Genomic DNA, 24,731 nt, shown 5'->3' on the forward strand with positions numbered 1-24,731 from the left:
AGCCTGAGAGGATGCAGCTTTTGCAAGGGCAGTGTTAACCGGACCGCAGGCAGCCTCCCGCCCCAATCAGGAGTACCTTTTGTACATCCCATTGGTCCTGAGTCCATCTGGCTACATGCTAGGAAATGGAGAAATTACTTACCTGATAATTTCATTTTCCTTAGTGTAGATGGGTGGACTCAGCATCTCGCCCACAGCTGCCCAAGAACGGTGACAAGGATTCACCCGTGTAGTGGATATTGATTCCAAGAGATTACGGGTAAGCCGTCATCCAGTCCTTAGATCAGGGCATCTAATTTCTTACTGGAGTTCAGTGTTTATGATTGGTTGAGTACAGTTACAGTTATCCGTTTTTAACCATATTTTTAAACAAGTTTTTTCATTAGTATGTCTACAGTGGATTTTAAAGAGAATACTGAAGGGCTGAGGTCACTGCAGGGGCATATCTAGGGTGACGTCAGCTTTGAAATCTGATTCTGTCTCCATCTGCTGGCAGGGGAGCATAACCCATTGGTCCTGAGTCCATATGTCTACACTAAAGAAAACGAAATTATCAGGTAAGTAATTTCTCCATTAGCTGGCATGTCTGGTTTATTATAACCATCCATTTGAAGACAGGCATCCTCACTAAGATCAAGGACCTAGTTTTCTGCAGCAATGGTGCAAAATATGCTTTCATACTAGCATTTAAACCATTACAAATCACTGCACATGCAGCTAAATGTTTCTTTCACAAAGATTTTGCAAACCATATTATTCCAGCTACTTAAATGTAGTGATACCAAAGCTCCTTTATACATTTATCTCCAACATGGTGGCAATGAGGAATAGTTGCTTAAATACTATTAAAATGCAAACTTCCAAGAAGAGCAAACTGTCTTGACATTCATTCAATATTAAATTACATATCTTAAAGATTTGTGTATCACCCGATGCAGTAGGCCCTAGACAATTTACAGTATAACATACATAATAAAAGATATGTACATATTAAAGCTGAATTCTAAATCCTATTATCCCTCCAGCTAACTGCTTTCAGATAGCTGTGCCCCAATATTCTCAGACCTCAGTTATTCACAGGAGAGGGCGAATTTTTCCATCTTATTAAGCTGCTCATGACTAGTCAGTCTGCCTGCTCACTGGGCTTACATCAATACTAAACCTACCTGAGGTCCTCTCAAAATATTGGTAATTTTTGTTTCTGCAGAAGAAACATCTGCATTTTTAACATTTTTTTAATTGTTTTCTCTTCATTTACTTATCAATGAAGAAAGTGACTTTTAAAATGAAAAAGATAAAAAAGGAGCGATGCTGTGGCAGTGAGTAGATTCTGCAGCAGATTCAGGGGGTAGGATAGGGGTTACAGAATCACAGAAGACGGGAAGGAATGGGGGAGGACCCCAAGTGAGAATGTTACACCTTAAGATGATCTTATAGTCCAGTATGTACTATCTATTGCTAGGCCAATGCCTTGGTAAGTAAATTTATTGATACAGTTTAGAAACTGTAATGCCCGACTCCAGCCGAGTTTCGCCTTTTCGGCTGCATCAGGGGCGAGCCATGTTCATCAGAGTCCATATGGAACCGAATAGTTAGTTTTGACCTATTTTAGTCCGCTTTCTCCACAAGTCGGGCATTATGGTTTCTAAACTGTATCAATAAATTTACTTTCCAAGGCATCAGTCTTGTTTTTGTTTATTCACATCCATGACTTCCCTAGACCGACTTCAGTCTTGTTTTTTTGGGACCTTCCCTATCTATTGCTAGCCCATCTGCCAGTGCATAATTCAATATGCCCTTGTGTACTGTTACACTGTGCCATCCAACCACACATTTTAACAAGGTACGCACCAGGTCATCTGGGGAGTCAGCATGGAGACCACTAACTTGAATGTGATTCCCATCAAATGCAAAGTTGTGGCGAATGTGATCGGGCAAGACCTGCTTGTCAATTTTGTTGGGAAGATGAGTTCCTGTGAGAAACTCACTGCTCAGGTCTAAAATATTAACATTGAGGTTGACGGCCGTTGTGCGCTGTAAATAGAAAAAAAACAAACAAACAAGACAGTCATTACTGGAAAGCAGTATATATATCGAGAGACCAACATTCAGCCACAGGGAGTCTGGAAAAGTTAGCCGGATAAGTTTATCCGGCTAACTTATACTGGATATTCAGTAGTGCACAAGCATCATTGAATATACCCAGCTTCCAAAAAGGGTCATTCTTTATTGTGCGATGGGCCATTATCGTGTGCATCATGGCGCTATCACGTGATAATGCTCTACTGCATGCGATACCAGCCGCATCACAGTGCTGAAATGCTAATAAGGGTAGGAGTGTGGGCGGGGTTAGGACCTGGTAGCGCCACTATCACCAGCAGCACCATGGGAAATAACACCTTTTCTCATGGCGTTATGGGGGTGATAGTGTGCAGCGCGGCCGCACCACAATGGACAAAACTGCACCACTGCGATGTAGCCGGCTGCACACTATCGCCCCACCACCCCTTTTCTGGCCGCAACTCATCATTCTAAACATATCCACATAATCCCCCCCCACTCAGATTCCCAGCCTCCATCCCCCTCACCCCACCCGCCCTTTTTCCCCCCCTCCTAAGGCTTTCCCTTTTTTCCCTTTTTTTCCCCCCTCCTAAGGCTTCTTTTCCCCCTCCTAAGGCTTTTCCCCCCCTCCTAAGGCTTTCCCTTTCGCCTCTCCTTTGCCCGCCCTCCCCATTTTATCTTCCTACAATTTTACAAAATTGTTCAATTCTGTCCGATATAATCAATCCTATGCCAATTGTCTCTAATGTAAATAGTCCTCTTTCTGTAAATAAGTTCCTTTTATTTCTTATGTTAACGGTTGATTTATACTCTCACTCACGCTACCTATCTTTCCCTCTCTTCTTCCTGTCTCCCTTACCCCCCCCCCCCCCCCCCTTTTCTGGCCTGCTCCCATCTCCGGCCCCCTGTTCTTTGTAATTTCCTCCTTTAACTGAGTTACTTGTAAACCGGCGTGATGTGCCTCACGAACGTCGGTATATTAAAAGTTGTTAAATAAATAAATAAATAAATATATTTATAGCAGAATGATGAATCTAGGCCTTAGTTAGCTGGCAAAGTGTTATCTGACTTTAGAACTGCTTTACTGCATGGCCAGACTTGGTCAGACAATACTGAATATTGTAATTACCTGGTTAACGTCTCTGGATATGTTTATTCCACCCCAGAACACCCTACGTTATCCAGATAAATTTTATCTGGCTAATCACTTAGCCAGATAACTTAGGGGCATTCAGAGTGGACAAACCCCTTTGAATATGGGCTCTAAGTACTTCTGAGTATGCCATGGTCTGGAGACACCATGATTCTGCTGCTGAATCATCAAAGATGGAAAACCGAAGGGTAACAGAATACTCTCTTAATAATCCAATGCATACCGCACTTGTTCAGCTCCAGCCAGAAGGCTTCAGGCCTCTTTCTAAACCAGACAGATGGAAAGCAATGAATTTACCACAGTCCCGACTTAGAAAATTACTCACTACCAAAGGCTGATATTCTGGTTTTTTGCTCATAGATTTGGGCCTCATGTACAAAATGAATTTTTGCCTTTTGTGTGCATGGAAAAAAACAAAAAACACTTAGTGCATCAAGCCCAAAAGTTTAACAAAAGTAAGATTGTGAGCAAATGTTCAATATATTTTGTTAAGGTCTGGAGAAAAAAAAATAGGTTATTATATTAATCAAACTCCATCCATAAATATTCTTACTCTTTAATCCAAACTCACTCATCTCTCTGTTCTTGAACCCAAATGCTTTTTTTTTTACCCCTCCCCTAAAAGGCCTCCTTTCTCTCTGGAATCCAATAAAGAATCATCATGTATTTCCTGCAGAATTTCCCTGATTTTCTCCTACACCATCCACACATAAAAAGGAAATAAAATACCAGATCAGTCTCCGAGAGTCAAAAATCTGGATGCAGATCTCTCGAGAGCCAATCTGGGCACAGCTCTTGGGCTGACCTGTAGAGGCCACCTTGCAAAGAGTACCTGGCACTATTCTGCACAGACAATGAACGTTACTTCATCAGCACGGTCAGGCCCAGCCAGCACAAGGAACAGGAGCTCAAGCCAAGCCTGAATTTTCTATTTTCTCTCTATAGTTCTAGCCACAAGGCTAGTCTGCTGGCTCCGAGATGGCACAGAGGTTCCGTGGTGCGTGGGACACGCCTGCACAGACCAAACAGACTATGCACGCCACATGCAGGCAAAGAGCATGACAGCTTATAAACCGCAGAGAGCGCAAAGCTCACAAAAACATCAGGGAAAGTTAGCATGCTTAATGAGTGACATTTTGTTTGTGAAACTGCAGGGCTAAGGACACGGAGCAAAGGACTGCTCCGATTTGATCAAAGCTGTCAGAACCCAAGCAGCTGCTGCTAATTGTGGGCGAGGTGATGGGGGGGGCAGGAGGTAACTCTTCTCTCCGCCTTCATCCAAACTCCATGAAGCAAGAATGCAAACCAGCTGTCCCAACACTTGGGCCTGCAACAGCTCAAGACACTTTGGGCCTTATTCAAAAAGACTTCTTTTCCCCATTATGGAAAGAATCTTTATTGAATAAAGCCCTGGTATCCAGAGTCTGTGCGTTAAAGTAGGATTTCATGCTCTGGCAAGAAACAAAATGAGAAGAGTGCATTAGAGAAGAGGAGGACAAAAGTGTTAACACTATAAGCCAGGGGTGGCCAACTCCAGTCCTCGAGAGCCACAGACAGGCCAGGTTTTTAGGACAGCCACAATGAATATGCACGGGAGAGATTTGCTTACAATGGAGGCCATGCATGCAAATCTATCTCACACATATTCACTGTGGCTATCCTGAAAACCAGGCCTATTTGTGGCTGAGGACTGGAGTTGGCTGCCACTCTTATAGGCAATAACACATGCGTTTGCTGCCTCCTTCTCTCCTGCCCTCTGTCGCTAAGGGCCCTTTCCTTTACTGTCTCTGCAAAGCTTTAATTTTATTTTTAACCCAGCAGCGGACTCCTATTTCTTTCTTATAACCCAGATCGGACCCCCTTTTACCTTAATACAGTCACTGCAGCAACAGTCTTTGGTTTGGGACCAGGCACCAGGCCTCCTCCTAAAACTCTCCAACCCAGAGCACTAAATCCAACCCTGAGGTGTCAAAATTATGTAATGGCCGACTCCTCATCTCCCAAAACTACCCCAACAAGGGTTTGTGAATGCTGCCTCCACAGCATCCCCAGCTCAGGCTGACCCAGGGGGCTGAAAAATCTGAGCGATGAACTGAACAGAGGTCCCGCCACATGAGGCAGACTGGGGCTATGGAGCAGTTGTAAGCTCAACAACATGAAGCTGGTTTTGGACTTTTGAAAATATAAAACGCTGAAAGAGCTCATGAGCGGGTTAAGTTATCCAGATAACTTTAACTACCATAGATATTCAGCAGTACTTACCCCAGATAAATTTCCTGCTGAAAATCCAGGTACAGTTATCCGAATAACTTTGGACCAGCTATTTATGTGGACCAAGCTGTCCACACAAAATGTAGCCAGATAATAATGCTCAATTCGGCACTATCCAGCAAAATATTTTAGCTGGCCTGCCCCGTGGCTTCAGCCTTGCTCCCTTTTTTGTGCAGGTAACTATGTCCATACAAAAAAAATCTGTGGAAAGAAATTAGACAAAGGGGGATATTTTTAAAATGACAGATCTATATGGGTGAAAATCGATTGCATACACCCTTCTGCAACTAAGATCTATGGACCTGAGATAAAAAAAACAAAAAAAAACTTGACCAGAGAAAGACTGTCTTTTAGGAAGAGAAGCGGCCGGAGAGCACACACTCTGCAAAGCTGCAGGGAGACATGAGAACCATTGGAAGTCACTTCATTTGCGTAGTACTCCCAGCAATATCAGCCACTTCAATTTAACAAAAGTGCTAGTGAGCTGCTGCCACTTCATTCTTCCCTACAATACAAATCTTGAATGCTTTTTTCCCCCCTGATAATTTGTTTTCCCGTGCTTCTGAAATGATAGGCTGTGCATTTACTGCCACCCAATGGTAAAACATTTAATAACTCACCACTTACTACATGTGCTTATGCAAAAATGTTTTTCCAGGGGCCAGTGTAATAAATCATCTACGTGGAACGTAGTGTGGGGGTTCCACCCCGCTTTTTAGCACGGATTTTTCCAGGCTAAAATACCCCCAAGTCTGGAAAAAACATGGGATAAAACCCAGGCTAGGATTCGTGCAGGGACATACAAACCCCATGTTAATGACCCTAATAGCCAAAGAAGGGAGGTACTCTAGAAGTGGAACTGCTTTGCGCCCATCATTTTACCTTAGAAATTTAACTCCTGGGTCAGAGCAAGAGTTAAAATTACCATGGCAAAGAAGCAGCATTGGAAAATTGGAAGCCTTAAATTCTGAGCATTAAACCCGACTTTTATATTGACAGTTAAAATCACTATGCAGCAATAAGGCTTTGGGTCTCATAAGGTGCAGCAATTTCACCTAAATTAGCTGGAAAGCTTGTGCACTGCACCCGGGAGGCAATTCATTAATAAAGTGACGGGTAAAAGGCACTCTAGCACTATTGTAGCCATTTGTGTGGAAAACTTGAAAAAAATTGCCAGAGGAAATGGTGTTTTAAAACTGCAAGCTTTTCTGGGACTGTGGCAGTATGGTGATGAAAGCTATGAAAAAAACAAATGGTTTATGTAAAAGTATAGTAAGGAAGTGCAATTTTCATAAGCAAATGTTGCTCTTTAATGTTTTCCGCTTGTGACTGCAGAAGGGCGACGTGCATAGAGATCTCGTTCAGTTAGAAACCGGGCAAACATCTGAGTCTAAGCTACTCACTGGCCCTTTGATCTTTCCTCTCTTGCACTGCAGCTTGACTTGTTCTGGATATTGATGGCACCGCTGAGCAGAAGAAAGCCATTTTTTAGTATGAATTTGCAAGGCATGCAAATAGCCCCTTAATTTAAAAACAAAAAACATGTTTTTCTTCTAGCGAGCTTCTTTATTTATTTATTGTTTACAATCATGGGGCATTTGCATGCCACACTACACCCCATGCTCCTGCAGGTTTTTATCACAAGAGTAAAACCTGTGCTAAAATTTCTCTCTGATTTTATCACAGGTTTTATTATATCGACCCCTCAGTATTTAAAATTCAGTTTATGATTAGGATTGATATGCATGGTCATCCTTTCATAAAAACAAAAATTCCTATATTAAAGTGCTTACATTAAAACTCATTTTTAATAAGAGCATTTTTATGGTGGGAAAGGATGAATTTACCATTTCAAGAAAAAAGTAGTTTTAAAATCTGCCATTCTTCCTTTTTCGACAAATGTGAGTTGGGATGAGGCGAGAAACAGTCTACAACAACCTATAGCTGCTAGAAGCTCTCAGCTCTTCACATCAAGATCGTGTTTCTCATAGGCTGGCAGTAAAGTGTAATAACTGAAGATCCACACAAACGATAAAGAATGTAGGGCACATCTAGTTTACCTAGTTTCATTCTTGGAGCGAAATCATAGACCCTCGGCTTTCCCTCGATTCTCTGCAAAAGGGATCTTTCATGAGGATGTGGTTAGTGCAGTTAGTGTAGCTGGGTTCAAAAAAAGGTTTGGATAAGTTCTTGGAGGAGAAGTCCATTATCGGCTATTAATCAAGTTTATTTAGGGAATAGCCACTGCTATTAATTGCATCAGTAGCATGGGATCTTCTTAGTGTTTGGATAATTGCCAGGTTCTTGTGGCCTGGTTTAGCCTCTGTTGGAAACAGGATGCTGGGCTTGATGGACCCTTGGTCTGACCCAGCATGGCAATTTCTTATGTTCTTATGAATTCTATAAGCTTGTCTCAACCACTTCCACTGAAAGGCTGTTCAGCCTATAAGAAAATAAGACTTGCCATACTGGGACAGACCAAAGGGTCTATCAAGCCCTGTATCCTGTTTCCAACAATGGCCAATCCAAGTCACAAGTACCTGGCAAGATCCCAGGAAGTAGATATATTCCAAGCTGCTTATCCCAAAAATAAGCAGTGGATTTCTGCAATTCTACCTTAATAAATGGTCAGACTTTTCCTCCAGGAATTTGTCCAAACCTTTTTTTAAACGCAGTTACACTAATAACTTTCATCACATCCTCTGGCAATGAATTCCAAAGCTTATGTGTTGAGTAAAAATTATTTTCTCTTATTAATTTTAAATGTATTATCTAGTAACTTCATTGTGTTTCCCCCTGGTCTTTTCAAAAGAGTAAACTGATTAATGTTTACTCGTTCCATTCCACTTATTTTATAGACCTCTATCATATCTCCCCCTCAGCCATCTTCTCCAAGCTGAAGAGTCCTAACTTTTTTAGCCTTTCCTCATATGGGAATTGTTCCACCCCTTTTACCATTTTGGTTGCCCTTCTCTGTAGTTTTCTAATTCTGCTATATCTTTTTTGAGATGTGGTGACTAAATTTGCAGACAATACTCAAAAGAAGATTGCAATATGGAGTGATACAGAGGCATGATGATACTGTTTTATTCTTCATTCCTTTCCTAATAATCCCTACCATTGTATTTGCTTTCTTGGCTGCTGCTGCTGCACACTGAGCAGAAGAGTTCAACATTTTCCACAATGACACCTAGATCCTTTTCCTGAGTGGTGACTCCTAATTGCATTGTATAACCATAATTTGGGTTGCTCTTCCCTAAATGCATCACTTTGCACTTCTTCACAATTTTCATTTTCCATTTGCATCATCCTTGTCATGAAGTAAACTTTTCTGATATTACTCTTAAGTTTCCCCTCTCAGAGCCTCATGCCATTACCTTTCTTCTGAAAAAATATTTACTATTTGTCCATTATTTATATCTCTGGAGGCATTTGAATGTGTTTTATTCCTCTTCCCCCCATCTCTCCTCTAGGCACTGAATTTTCATCTTCTTCAGTGCATTCAGAAATATTCAGACTCCTTCACTTTTTCCACATTTTGTTACAATTCAGTCTTATTCTAAAATAGATAAATATGCAATTTTCCCCTCCTCAGTCTATACACAATACCCCATAATAATAAAGCGAAATCAGGTTTGTAGAAATCTGTGCAAATTAACTTTTTTAAAAACTGAAATATCACATTTGCATATATATTCAGACCCTCTGCTCAGGTGCATCCTGTTTCCATTGATCATCATTGAGATGTTTCTCCAACTTGGAGTCCACCTGTAGTAAATTCAATTGATTGGACATGATTTGGAAAGGCACACACCTGTCTATATAAGATCCCACAATTTACAGTGCATGTCCAACAAAATCAAAGACAAGAAATGAAGGAATTGTGTCGAGGCACAGATCTGGGAAGGGAACAAAAAAATTGCTGCAGTATTGAAGGTCCCGAAGAACACAGTCTTAAATGAAAGAAGTTTGGCATCACCAGGACTCTTCCTAGAGCTGTCCGCCCACCTGTCCAAACTGATAAATCATGGGAGAAAAGCCTTGGTCAGGGAGATAATGCTTTGCCTCGCAGCAAATACGCTGAACTGATAGCTTCCTTTAGCCAGCGGGCTATCGTTGTCTTAGATGCCATATTCCCTCTTTTAGGACCACTCCACAAAACAAACAGATGGTCGGATACACGAAAAGCGTTTGTGACTTCCAGATAATACAACAACGCTCTGCGAACATTCAGCTTTCGCAAGTCTCTAAAGAGGGGATCAGACCGATCCAAGTCTGTAAAAGACGGGAGCTCCACTGATTGATTCAGATGAAAGGAGGAAACTACCTTGGGTAGAAAAGATGGGACCATCCACAAGGAAACCCCAGAGTCAGAGATCCTCAAGAAGGGTTCCCTACAGGATAACACCTGAAGCTCCGACACTCTACGAGCAGACGTAATAGCAACAAGAAAAAACACTTTCAAAGTGAGATCTTTCAGCCTAGCCCTTTTCAGGGGCTCAAAAGGCGCCATACACAGAGCCATGAGTACCAGGTTCAGACTCCAAGAAGGACAAGGGTGCCTGACAGGAGGATGCAAGTGATTTGTTCCCTTCAGAAAACGCGCCACATCCGGATGTATAGCTAACGCCACCCCTTGAATACTACCACGTAAACACCCAAGGGCTGCTACCTGTTCCCGAAGGGAACTACATGCCTGTCTAATCTGCCTAATTTCACTCTTTTTTTTTTTTTTTTTTTTAAAGGAACACTAAACTAAACAGACTGTAGGTTTTGCACCTCCACCATCTGCTGGAGACAGAGAAATACTGACGGACTGTAGGTGGCACCTCGGGTATTAGGACAGAGTCCTTTGAGTTTTTCTCTGTCTCCATCTGCTGGAGGGGAGGCAAAACCCAGGAGTCTGGACTGATCCAGGTACGTACAGGGAATTAGGCCTTTATGATAGAATGGCTAGATGGAAGCCACTCCTCAGTAAAAAGTACATGCAAACCCACTTGGAGTTTGCCAAAAGGCACTTAAAGGATTCTCAAAGCATGAGAAACAAGATTCTATGAACTGAGGAAATCAAGATTGAAATCTTAGGCCTGAATGCCAAGCGTCGTATCTGGAGGAAACCAGGCATCACTCATCACCTAGCAAATACTATCTCTACAGTGAAGCATGGTGGTGACAACATCATGCTGTGGGGATGTTTTTTAGTTGCGGGAACTGGGAGATTAATCATGATTGGGAGAAAGATGATAGGACAAATTACAGAGAGATCCTTGATGAAAACCTGCTCCAGAGTGCTCTGGACCTCAGACTGGGGCAACGATTCACTTTCCAACAGGGCAAAGACTCTAAGCACACAGCCAAGACAATGCAGGAGTGGCTTCGGGACAAGTCTGTGAATGTCTCTGAGTGGCCCAGCCAGATCCGGGACCTGAACCTGATCCAATATCTCTGGAGAGATCTGAAAATAGCTGTGCATCGATGCTCCCATCCAACCTGACAGAGCTTGAGAGGATCTGCAGAGAGGAATGTGAAAAAAATCTCCAAATCCAGGTGTGCCAAGACTGTAGCATCATACCAGAAGACTTGAGGCTGTAATCGCTGCAAAATGTGTCTCAACGAAGTACTGAATAAAGGGTCTGAATACTTACATAAATGTTATATTTCAGTTTTTTGTTTTTTTTTATTAATTTGCACAAATTTCTACAAATTTAATTTCACTTTGTCATTATGGGGTATTGTGTGTAGATTAAGGAGGGAAAAATGTATATTATCCATTTTAGAATAAGGCTATAACGTTAACAAAATGTGGAAAAAGTGAAGGGGTCTAAATAACTTTCTGAATGCACTGTAAGCTTTTTGGAGTAGACCCTGCATTATTTTGGTAGCCCTCCATAGTATGTATATCGTTTCAGTGGCAAGGCCTCTAGAATTGGAGAAAATACTCCAGGTGAGGTCTTAGAGAAGCATTCCTACCTCCCTTTTCCTGCTGGTTATCTCTCTCCCTATTTACCCAGGATCCCTCTGGCCCTGGCCACTACTTTGTCACATTTATTTAGCATTCGTTTATATACCGAGGTATAGCAGACATTGCCTTCACTCCGGTTTACATTATAACAAACCAGTTACATTTAAATCCATAACAGTATAACAGTAAATTGAATCAGAACAATAACTTAGTAATGGTCAATATTAGAAATATGACTGTATAAAAAATCTTGTAGGGGGACGGTTGATACCGTAACAAAAGTGAGAAAGGTTTCTGTGAGTCAGGGCGGTTGTCGTAGGAGGGGGATTGCTCACGTAGAATGGAACGCGCAGAGGATGAAATCAAGATTTATGTTCTGCTGTCATTGGGTGAGCAACCATTGCAGGACTGTGAGAGTAGCCAGGCTTTAAGTTCTTTTTTAAAAGATTTAACGTTTACTTGCGAATTGAGGTGATGAGGTAAAGAGTTCCATAATTTTGGGCCGACGATAGAGATGGCTCTATTTCTTGTGGAGGATAATTTGGCTTGTGGTAGTGAAGGAACATCCAGCTGAATTTTATATGTTGACCTTGTAGTACGAGATGATTTATGTAAATGTATAATATTGTCCAGGGCAGTGTAATCTACTTTATGAATTGTCTTGTGTAGGATTGTGAGGATTTTGTACTCTATTCTTTTTTCAACCGATAACCATTGTAAGTTGTAGAGTACTGGGGATATGTGGTCGGATTTTCTTTTGCCAGTCAGAATTCTGGCAGCTGCATTTTGGAGTAACTGCAGTGGTCTTAAGGTTGATTTAGGAAGGCCAATTAGAAGGGAGTTGCAGTAGTCCAAACTGGAGAAGATGAGGGCTTGAAGAACGGTTCTGAAGTCCTGGGGGTGAAGCAGTGGTTTTAGGTGTTGAGAATTTGAATTTTGTGGAAGCCTTCTCTTGTTCTTGTTGTGATGTGTTTTTTGTAATTTAGCTCATTATCTAGCCAAATACCAAGGTCTTTAACGTTGTCTTTAAGATGAATTTGAATGTTGTCAAATTGGAAGGTTGGAGTGGATGTTGTACCAGAGTTTTTTCTTGTCATTAAAATACATTGTGTTTTGCTCATATTTAAACATAATCTTAGGTTGTTTAGCAATTTTCGTATTGCATCGAGGTGTGAAGCTGCTTTTGACATTGCGTCTTCTAAAGACGAAGTTATAGGAATGAGCAGTTGTATGTCATCAGCATACATGTAGAAAATGATGTTAAGGCTTGAAAGGAGTTGGCATAAAGGTAGAAGGTAGATATTAAAGAGAATGGGCGATAAAGCCGACCCTTGAGGAACTCCTGTTTCCAGAGGTATGGCCTCTGATGAAATGCTGTTGTAGGAGACTTTGAAAAACCTGTTTTTAAGGAAGGAGGTAAACCAGTTAAGGGTTTTTCCAGCGAGACCGATGGATTCCAGGCTAGAAATAAGCCTTTTGTGGTCCACTGTGTCAAAGGCTGCTGACAGATCGAGGAGGATCAGAAGGTGATCTAGTTTGTTATCGAAGCCTCTTAGTAAGGTGTCAGAAAGATTGAGTAAAAGGGTTTCTGTACTGAGGTTTTCCTAAAACCGTGTTGTGTGGGAAATAGTATATTGTGGTCGTCAAGATGTTCGTTTAGTTGTTTCAGAACCGCCTTCTCTGTTAGTTTAGCAAAGAGGGGTAAGTTTGAAATTGGGCGGTAATTGTTTAAATCTTCTGGGTTCAGGTTTTTTTTCTTTAGTAGTGGCGTGATTGTAGCGATTTTTAATTTGGTAGGAAGCTCGCCCTCTATAAGAGATTTGTTGATGATTGCTGCTATTGTTGGGGCAATGGGATGAGCGATTTCCTTTAACGCTCGGGTCGGGATGGTGTCCATGTCATGACGTGCAGGGTTTATTTTTTTCAGCATTTTCTCTGTTTCCATGTTGGAGATAGAACTGAATTCAAGCCAAAGACTTATGTTTGTTAATGTTTGCTTTTCTATGATTGATGGGGTGTTGAAGGCATCAGTAATTTTTGAAATGGCTACATTATTTTGCTACCTGGAGATCAACTGGTGTGACAAAGTTTTTATGAGAATTAGGGCTGAATTTTCAAAAGGTTACGCGCGCCAGGCCTATTTTAAAAAGGCCCGGCGATGCGCATAAAGCCATTGACGCTGTGTCGATGGATCGCATGCCGACAGGCTGCCGGTGTGCGCGCAAAAGGTAAGATAAAAATTTGGGGGGGGAAGGATAGGGGAAGGAGTGGGAAGGTCAGGTTAGGGAGAGGGAACGGGGGAAGGCAGCGCTGCTCGGTACACAATTGTGCACCCCCTTGCGTGCGCCAACCCCTGATTTTATACCTTGCGCACGCCTGCGCAAGTTATAAAATTGGGCGTACATGAGCGTGTGCCAGGTAGCACGTGCACATGTACGCCGCGCGTGCTCCTTTTAAAATCTACCCCTTAGCGTGGGGTGACAAGATTCAGTTTGTGATCACCAAAATTTGCCATAAAGGGGTTTGTTGTAAGATCAGAATTTACTACCATTACTGCCAATGTTAAAAAACGGAACAAGTGAGTTTAATGCACTGATACCCATTCCTTATGGTGGATTAGAGAAAAAAAAATTACCTTTTCTTCATCCAAATGAATTCCACTGATTTCAAAGTCAAACATGAAAAGTTCAGCCACTCTTCTAAAAAGAAAGATAAAGAAAGGATGAGTCAAAAATGCATATATAACTATGGAACACAACATGCGGAGTCCAGGAGAAAGCTGGATTCTTTACAGGCCAATTCCTCATTTTGAGCTGACATAGGAATTATCCAAAGACCATGCTGTACATGAACGTCAGACCACACAGGTCCCTTCAACTCGGGAAACAGAAAAACAAATGTTTATCATGCAAACACAGCAAAGTATAACAGTAAACACATTTCTAAAGGACTGAAAGGTTCAGGGATGGTACTTCTCAATTACCAGTTCATATCCAGCTTCAGTCAAAAGATCATGGAAAGTCATTACCATCTGAAAGCCATTTGATAGCCTATGTAAGACAAAGTAGTAGTAGTGGTAGTGAGATAATCAACCACCACTAGGGGCACTAACTAGCGGCCTTGCCAGCAATCTCAGCACAGACCTTCTCACCCCCTTAGAGGTAGTCTGGCCCTAGCAAAGCTCAGGCAGGCAATATGGGGAGGCTTTTACTACAGCTGCCTATCCTGTACCTGTTCTAAGGACAACTGGAGCCATTCAGGGCTAGTCAGCTAGATAAACATATCCGGTTAACTAGCAGGGTATAATCAGCAGCACAGTCACATCGCTGAATATATCTGGCTATCTTAAAGTTAGCCAGTTATGTCTAACTGGCTAACATAGGACAGCCCTATGGCCTGACCAGAGTTAACTAGATACATTAACTGGCTAACTCCAAATATCAGAACTAGATGGTTAACTTAACCGGTTAACTCCGCTCCTTCCCAGAAAGCCTCCTGGCCACAGCCACTTATCCGGCTAGATTCTAACTGGGTAACTAGTTATCAGGCTAGAATTTAGCTGGATAAGCGCTGAATATACCTTTGTAAGCCATTTAGACAGATAACTATTTGATTATTATTAGTATTTAAGAACTAGCATGGATTAGCACCTAAATGTTTCTCGACTCTATTGAGGTCTTATCAGCCAAGACCTTCATTGAGATCAGCTTCCCAATCGTTATTAGAAATTCCCTCTTTTAAACAGTACAAGTTGAATGAATCACCACATTTGTTTTGTTTTTGTGGGTCCCATGTGGTGGAATGTTTAGCCTTATGTGTTGCGTGTTGAATCTTCTAAGTTAAGATTTAGGAAATTGTTAAAAAGCTCATTTATTCTGCTTTGCCTATGAAAGATGTCCCAATTTGCATTCAAAAACAAACTCCTCAAAAAAGGATCTTATGGTAAAACAACAGACATCAAACCATAGAACTTCAACAGCCTGGGTGCTGCGGAGAAACCCTCTCATCATACATCTCTGTTATAACCACAATTATAAATTAAAATTATTTTTTTTGGCAAATAAAAACAGGTTCTTGAAAAACTGTCTTTTCACATGAAGCTGAATATTAACTTACCTTGTAATTCCAAGCAGCTTATCTGGTTATTCCAAGTGGCAAAAAATATAACAGACCGGTCACCCGACACTGAACAGCATTTCAAGAGTGCTCTGTAATTTATCTCTCTGCATCAGGGGAACTCGCCGCCATCATGGCTGTTTTTCAAGAGCCTGTTTTATTTTCAAAGAAAAAACATTTAAAATCTATACCTGTGGTTATAACAGATGTGTGATGAGAGGGTTTCCCTGCAGCGCCCAGGCTGTTGAGGTGCAATGGTTTGATGTCTGTAATTTTACCATAAGATCCTATTTGAGTTGTTTGTTTTTGGATTTTGATGTGATTTACAACTCATTTTTTGTGTGTGTATTTGTTATTTGCATATACCAATTAGAGTCCAGCCAGAACTGTTGTAATTAAGTGTAATGTTTTAACATAGTTTTATCATGTTTATTTTTTGTTATGATTTACTACTTTTTATTTGGCACATGTCACTTTGATTCTGTTTTTAAACATTATTTTATGGATGTTTTGTAAAACCGCACAGAAGTGTTGATGGTATGGGTTATAAATTTTATAAATAGATACATCTTTTCAGTTATCTGTCTAAATGGCTTTTTAATATCAACCTCTCAGTGTCCAATGCTGCAAATCCAGCGCCTTTCTCAAACACTAAAGTCGTTACAAAACAGTTATCTAACCTTATGTTTAGACCATATTTTTTTTTTTATAAAAAAAGAGTCAATGCCATGAAAGGGTTGTTCAATTTATGTGAAAGGGTCCCAATACCATGAGCCCAGTGTAAAGAATATAAATACTCCTGGGATAATCCCCCTTGTTCAATATAGATCCATTATTTTATCTTGCTGGTTGGAAACCAATGAAATTCCGCCCTCAGGTGAGCTGCTGCATAATAACAATGGAAATCAGGAACTGCCATCCTCCCCTGCAACTTTTCTGCTACATAATATAGGCCTAGCTATCCTCAGCGGTCTTCTTCACCACATATACTGAAATGCTCTTTTATGTAACAATTTCAAAAATCCATCTGGTACCTCACTAGGCAAGGTTTGAAAAAATTAAAGCCATCTAGGTAGAATAGTATTTGAACTGATATGATACACCCCATCCAGGAAAATAGATAAAGGGATCATAGTTCCAACTCATGTCTAGTTTTTTCCATTAATGGCAAATAATTTAACTGAAATAATTTTCATCAATCGGATCCCAATTGTAAACCTAAGAACCTTTGGCCAATTTAAAAGGAAAAGCATCCCATCTACCTTTTATTTGTGAATCATCTAATGTTAAATTCAACAGTTCTGATTCCTCCATATTCACTTTAAATCCAGAGTCCCAGTTAAACTCTTCCAATTCTTTCACCACAATCAGTAATGACAATAAAGGGTTCTCTATAGTAAACAGGATGTCATTAGCAAATAAGGGGATGTTAAACTGAGATTGGGCCACAGCAATGGCATGTATGTCCCCATTTTTTCTAATTTTTCCCACAAATGGCTCCATAACCAAAGCGAACAACAATGGCGACAGTGGGCACCCTTGCCTTCTCCCTCTAGCCAGCTCAAATATAGAGGAATAATTGCCATTGATCTTAATACGTGGAAGAAGAATACATTGCTCTCAACCATTGTAAAAATTTAGGGCCCAATCCACTCTTTTCCAAAACCTTAAGCATGAACTTCCAGTGCACTCTGTTAAAGGCCTTCTCAACATCAACTGCTAGTAACACCGCCTTTTGCGTCCCTTCTTTGGCCAACCGAATAAGATTTACAATTTTGTGTATATTGTTGGATGCCTACCTCTCCGGAATAAAGCCAGATTGATCAACATGGACTAAATCTGGAAGCACCACATTTAAACAGGATGCGAGAGCTTTCGCCAAAATTTTCAAATCTATATTTAGAAGCGAGATAAGCCTAAAAGAGCAACATAATGTAGCATCTTTAACTGGTTTCGGTAGAACGGTGATACCTGCTAAATACATGGACTATGGCAAAAAAGAACCTCCCAGAAATTAATTGAATAATTTCTGAAGATGGGGAACCAAAACATCTTTACATTTTTTAGAAAACAATCCTGTATACCCATCTAACACCAGTGATTTATTTATCTTGAGAGAAGATATTGCTAAATCAATTTCCATTCCTGTAATATCTTTATCTAACACCAAGGCTGCCTCTGAAGATACACTTGGAGTAATCACCTCTCCCAAGTACTTGTCAATATCCTCATCCACCATGTTACTATCAGAGTACAGTTCCTGATAGAACTGCACAAACTGTTGCTGTATTTGATCGCTGTACCTGTTACTAATGATTCATCTACTGTTGTCCCTAAGTCATCATAGTGCCCTCCTGGAGCATTAGATCCGGTTATAGCAACTTTTAGGGATTTGATCTTAAAAGATGTGAGGGGTATGAATAAGGAAAGCCTCAGGGTAACACAATTTAAAAAATGAATAACGCAGAGCTTTGGAAGATCTAGTAAATACATCGGAGTTGGTTATAAAAGCGGCTGATATGGGTGGTGCCGTCATAGTAATGGATAAGTGCGATTATAAGAATGAAGTCATGCAACAATTGAGCGATCAGTCTTATTATAGACTGCTTGCCGACGATCCCACTCCTGAATTGAAAAATAGAGTTGATTTAATTGTGGAAGAAGCATTTGATAAACCATGGATTATGTCAAGGGAACATCATTTTCTTAAAGTTGATTTTCCAAAGACATCAGTGATGTATATTCTTCCCAAAAATTTACAAAAACTTATTCAAAATCCTCCAGGACGTCCCATTATTTCAGCTCGGGGGTCTTTGTTTGAACAGGTATCTATTTTTATAGATAAGTTTCTAGCACTGTTGGTTATTTCTTTACCCTCTTTTGTAAGACATTCTGCCGATGTAATGGATACTTTACCATGGTTGACGGAAAGATTATTTCCATCTCACACATTGCTACAATTGATGTATACATTCAGTCTGCTGCTGCCTAATTAAGATAATTGTCTTTTTTTTCTGTGGCTGTAAGGCATTACGTATTAAGTAACAAGGAAATAACAAAAAGTATTGAAGAAAAAGAAAAAAATTGGAAAAAGAGTGAAAAATCAGTTAAAACGGGTCGAGTTCCTCCTATAATAAGAACTTTAATAAGACAAACCCTATGATTATATAAAATAAGTAAACAGTGAGCAGTTCACTTTATTTCAGGACAACAGATCCTCAACCGTGAATGCTACTAAACACGTTCCAGTACGTGCATGTTGGCTCACATATGAGGGTTTGCCTTAGGCAAAAAAAAAAGTATATATAAAAATATATTTTTTCACATACCACGCGGTTTATTCATTTAGTAGTGTTTCCCTGGCAACGTCTTACCTTTTTCAAAGTGGGACTTTTCACCTTCGTTCGCGGACTAATTGTAATATTATTGGTGCTATTTTCAGTATTTGGTGACCTTGCCATCTCTTATACATAGGCAAAACAAAACGCCCTGCGTGTACGCTTAATCGATCACCGTAGAGCCATTATGCGGGGATGTGTTGAAGCTCCGCTAGTGCAGCATCGCTTATTAAAAGGAACATTGTTTTTCAGTCCTTACTTTCGCAGTAATTGAACAGCCTAAGCACTCCCCACAGGGAGGGGATTTTGATAAAATTCATTTACAGAAGGAGCAAAAGTGGATTTATTATTTTAGAATGGTAGAACCTAAGGGATTAAACAAAGAAACTGATTGGTCCGTTTTCTAGGACTGACGTTGTTTAACATTTTTTATTTTGAAGCCTTATCTGCTATGATTGACAATGTTTGTTTGATGACCTCATTTCCTCTGTGTTGGATGTTAGGTGACGATCTCTTTAAAAAGGAAGTGATGTTGTTCATTTTTAAATGCTCCTGCTATTCTGAATGTGCGTGTTATATTTATCTTTTTTTTTAAAGAAATATATTTTATATTGTTTCTTTATTTCCATTTCTATCTTTACAGCATACAGTAAAAAAAACAAAAAAAAACCCTGAAGAAGGCAGTATTTGCCGAACGTGGTCCGTGTCAGTTTGGTTTTTAAGCAGTTTTGAAGTGGCGTTTTGAAGTATTTAGCAATTTGTTTTTTTTGGTTAGGCTATTATATGAGCTCCTTTTGGGGAATTATTTTTGTTGTTTGATTTTATAGTAAAAATATTTTGTATTTTGGTGAGAATTTAAGCACAAATACATTTTTTTGTAAATTATAGTCCTTGGAGGTATGACGGTATATGATTTAAACTTGCAGTGTAAAAAATACTGATACTCCTGAGGCCCATTGCGGGTGAGAGACAGCAGATTACACTTTTTATACCAGGCTGATACCTTCTGTAGAACATACTGATGGAAAAAATACCAGAGGCCTCAAAATGAATTAAGGCTCTGAAGAAAGAAGAAGAAGCTATGGTGAACTATGGCCTAGTTTTGCAAAGCAACATATGAACTATGGCCTAGTAACACACACATTAGCAGAATCCAGGTGAAACGTCAACAAGTAAGTCACAGGATGAGCATAAGATAAGAAGATGAAGGATCGGAGAAAGGGTATCTGTGAAGATAACAGATCTGAAAAAGGGTATCTGTGAAGAAAGTTTGTGCATATGAAGTAAGATAAGATCAAACGGGAACAAAGAGTAGCTGCACTTAGCAGCAAGGTTAACTGAAATCTTGTGGTTTGGGGACAAATAGTAGTTATCAATTAGCTTACAGAAAATGTATATAAAAAGAGCTTGCAAAAAGAAAAAATTAAGCAAATGTTCCAGACCATAGATGTGCTATGTACATGTTGTAAGTATACCTTTGCTTCCTGCGTATACCATTGCTTATACTCAGTATAATAAATATATTATTGTGTGATTTAAGACTTAGTCAGAGTTGTTATTACAAACAATTGGTGGAGAGAATGCGGGCATTCGTCACGTGTTTGTGGAAGCAACTCTGATTATTTCTTGGGAAGAGTAGAAGATTTACGTTCTCTTGGTTTGATTCCCTAGGGCTCAGATTGATCAGCTGCAGCCCAATCGGTAATTAAAAGCCAAGAGTCCTGTGTAAATCGTGGTGATAGTTTTGAGAAAAGGCGCCTGAGGTTTTAACGCTGCAGCAATTGTTGTTTTTCTTGTATTTACTGTGTGGGTTGATATTCGCGTGTATATATTTTGTGTTCTTATTTTGTTTTGGTTACTATATACAGTTATATGTGCGTAGCCTAAGTAAACGACAGTTTAAAATGGTTAAAACACACCCCACCCCTAAAAGGGTCCCAGAAGGACAATTAGGACAGCCTAACACGTTACATACATTATATGTTAACAGTGATGATACATGTACGGCTGTCCAGCATGTAATTAATTTATTTCCATTTGAAAAAGACCTTATTAAGAAAACAAATGACAAATGGGGTAAATACTCTGCTAAAGATTCCTTTCTTTCCTGGCCCATGGAAGGATCTTTGAAACTTAGTCATTTATTGCCATTGTTAACATTCCTACAAGATAATAAAAAGAAAAATAGTCTAAAGAAACACCTGCATGTCTGGAATTTATTTTCAGTGACAGGTGACTTATATACAGCTGATAAAGAAATAAAAAAGAAAAATAAGGTTATAGATGAAATAGGATCAAAATCCCTAAATCCGCCCCCATATGTGACTACATGTGCCCTGCTGGAAGACAGTGATCACGAAATTTTAATGCCCATGCCCATACCAGCAGGCTATGGTCCGTTAAAAGGTCCTGTACAAAAGCCTAAACCCTTATATCCGGACTTAGAACAAGCAGCTAAATTTGAACAGGAAGCTGCTGAGCTTTTCCCTGGAACAGATAACTTTAAAATTAAGGGATTAGTGCACCTGACACCTGCCAATGGCAAGGACTGTCAGCAATTACGGGCTGATGTGTTATCAGGTGCCCCCCAGAGTCCTTTATCAGAAAAGGCTCGAAAAGAGGAAGGGTCATCCTTGACACCAGAGATAATTAAAGAAAGGATTAAAACGAATGAGGAAGGTTCATATGGGGCTCCATGGTGGACCACTGTTAAGACAGAATTAGGCAATGCAAATATAAACACTCCTTGCCACCCAGAAGGGCCAGTAACTGAAGCACAGCTTTCAGAAATAAGGGAATTAATCAACAAATATTGTACGGAGTCAGAAGATTTGGAATTTATCCAAAAAGGTCTAGACATATGGTTAAAATGTATACAAGATTTAAACTCGCCACCTTTTAAGGGAATAAGAAACAAGAAAGATAATGTGGAATTGAAAGAATTTCCTATCTTCCTAAGAGATAATGGGCAACAGCCACCCATTGCAGCTTATAAACCATATACACCAGTAGATATTAGTACGATTATACAAAAATTGCCTAGTATACATAAAGGAGCAAGGCTCTGGCTCGAGGCAATAGATACTAATACGGCCGGAACACATTTAGCCATAGGGGATTTTAAGGCGCTATGTGCAGCTTGCGGCATTAGTTTACCACAACTCTCAGCAGTAAGCGCACGTCCACGGCTTATCACCCATATTGCCGATGGAATTCCTTTCCAAGGACAAGATAGGATAGATTTGGTAAATGCTTTAAATGTCCTGTATCCTACCAGCATAGATTTTACAGCCATCACCGCAGCCAAATGGGATGGCTTAACTGATTTTGCAATGCACTTGACAAAATGTATGGACATGTATAAGGCACAAACCGGGCAGGATGCTGATATACAGCCAAACATCCCTGTATTTTTACATTTATTCTATGCTACTTTGCCTGCAAATATGCAGACTAATTTGAATAATGTTGTGGCACTTTCAACAAAAACATGGCCAGAGGTGAGAAACACTTTAATGCATTTCGCCTCAGTGCATTGCAAAATGATAAGAACTTCTAATAAAGAGCAACAGAAAATGGCTAGCAAATTAATGACATTACAGATAGCGGACTTAGAGGAGAAAAAGAATATGAAAACACAAAGAAATCAGGATACAGTAAACCTACAAGGCAGTGATATACAGGATTGTTATGTGATACAGGGTCCTCCGCGTACCCCGTATGCAGGAATATATCAGGGAGCATATCCCTCCTATATCCCCCGAGGTCGAGGGATGAGAAGGGGAAGGGGAGGAAGAGGTTTTGCACAAGGGATAATGAATAGACCGTCCCCTGATAGAAGAGCTCATGTGCAGTGTTGGAATTGCCAGTCATTTGGACACTATGCAACTGAATGCAGGCGATCAGGAGTCCCTGATCACACACAACAAACATTTTTACAGACACCGCCGGCGCTGACACCGCCGCCGCTTAACCAAACATTGCAGACACCACCGTTATCTGCACCAGATCAGTTACAGGCTGGCCAACAGCCCTCACAATTCCCTGTGTGGGGCCAAGGTAATTATTGACAGACTTCGGGGAATGAAGGAATAATGCAGGGTGATACTGTATTTTTACAGAATTCAGAGCCGTTTGTTCAATTATTAGTAGGTCCTCAGCAGGTTCCAATGCAATTTTTGATTGATACAGGCGCTACATCATCTGTTATTTGTGTTAAACCAAGCGCTGTAAAAAGATCCATTGAAACAAACACCACTATTGGCTTTGATGGCAAGCCCAGTAAAAAACATTTAACTGAATTAACCCCAGTAGTAATTAACACTACACAAGGTAAAAGAGAAGCTTCAGTTAAATTCTTAATTGCTGAACATTGCCCTGTAAATTTACTAGGACGAGACTTACTTACTCAATTTGGATTAACTCTCACCTTTAAAATCCCAGCATCTAAAAGCCTCCTTTCATTACTCACTTCAATAGGAAGTGAGGAGGAGAATGAAATCCCGGATGAATGGAAATGGGATCAACTACCTTTAGATTTATGGAGCACAGAGGAAGCTCCTTATGGTAGAGCAAAAACAGCTCCGGCTTATCGAATTAAAACAGTACCATTTGAGCTGGGACCAAATGTGAGCCCTTATCCAGTAAAAGAAAAATTAATGGAACCTACTATGAAACATATTGCTAAATTATTAAAACATGGTATTATTGAAGAATCACAGTCACCCTATAATACTCCTTTGTTCCCTGTGCCAAAAGGAGAAAATGATGTCAGAATTGTTCATGATTTACGTGCATTGAATGATATAGTGATTCCACAATATCCAGTTTGTGCTAATCCTCTGACATTATTACAAACACAGCCCATATATAAGTTCAACTCTGTCATTGATTTATCTAATGCATTCTTTGCAATTCCTCTACATACTGCTTCTCGTGATCTAACATCTTTTGTATTAGGCACAAAAGCTTATCGATGGGCACGCATGCCCCAAGGTTTTACAGATAGCCCGACTGTATTTTCAAAACAATTGAACAAGGATCTAGAGCAGTTCAGAAGTATTTTACCTAAATCAGTATCTTTATTTACATATGTTGATGACATATTGCTTTCTGCTGAAACTAAAATAGAATGTTGTGAATGGACATTTAAATTATTACAAAGGCTTGGTGAGGCAGGATATAAATGTAATCAACAGAAATGTGTATTAGCTAAGACTCAAGTAAATTTTCTAGGTCAAATAATATCCTCAGCTACTAAACACATAACAAAGGACCTATTGTTAGAACTACAGAAACAGGAGTTTCCCCAGAATTTGAAGCAATTACGAGGTTTATTGGGAACTTTTAATTACTGTCGACAATGGATACCAAGTTATTCAGCGCGCATTTCTCCTCTACTGAGGCATTTACAGGTACCGGCTGGTACTGTTTCTAATGCGCAAATAAAATTGACTGAAGATGACGAAATGGTAATACAAGATGTATTACAGACTTTACTACAGGCTGAACCCTTAGGTACTGTAGACCCCAGGCTGAAAGTGCATATATGGGTCCGAGACATGGGAAACACATGGGCTGCTTTTGTAAATCAAGAAGATACACCGAAACAAGCAGTGGCATTTCTATCTGGATCCTATAGTCCAGTGGAAATGGCTCTACCTGAAATTCCAAAGTTATTAACTGCTATTGTCGCCGCTATTGGTAAATGGCGAGCTATGATGCCATATAGCTCGTTAATTTTACACTGCGCTCATTCAATACATCATTTGCTAACGACTAGTCAGGCTGCATTGACAGCAACCAGATTTGGAAAATATCAAACAATATT

At 40.1% G+C, this 24,731-nt stretch overlaps 1 protein-coding gene across 2 annotated transcripts in view; it reads right to left on the reverse strand.

The window, feature by feature from the left end:
• The window catches only part of MIPEP (mitochondrial intermediate peptidase), a 375,213-nt gene that overhangs the window by 302,736 nt on the left and 47,746 nt on the right, over nt 1-24,731 (reverse strand). For both annotated transcript variants that reach the window (XM_029602546.1, XM_029602547.1), the window contains exons 5-6: nt 14,083-14,146; nt 1,852-2,034 (exon numbers count right to left, since the gene is read on the reverse strand). In XM_029602546.1, coding sequence (XP_029458406.1) covers nt 1,852-2,034; nt 14,083-14,146 — 247 coding nt within the window. The remainder of the gene's footprint in view (nt 1-1,851; nt 2,035-14,082; nt 14,147-24,731) is intronic.

This window comes from Rhinatrema bivittatum, chromosome 5, assembly GCF_901001135.1.
Source record: "Rhinatrema bivittatum chromosome 5, aRhiBiv1.1, whole genome shotgun sequence".
In the NCBI taxonomy this organism is placed as follows: domain Eukaryota; kingdom Metazoa; phylum Chordata; class Amphibia; order Gymnophiona; family Rhinatrematidae; genus Rhinatrema; species Rhinatrema bivittatum.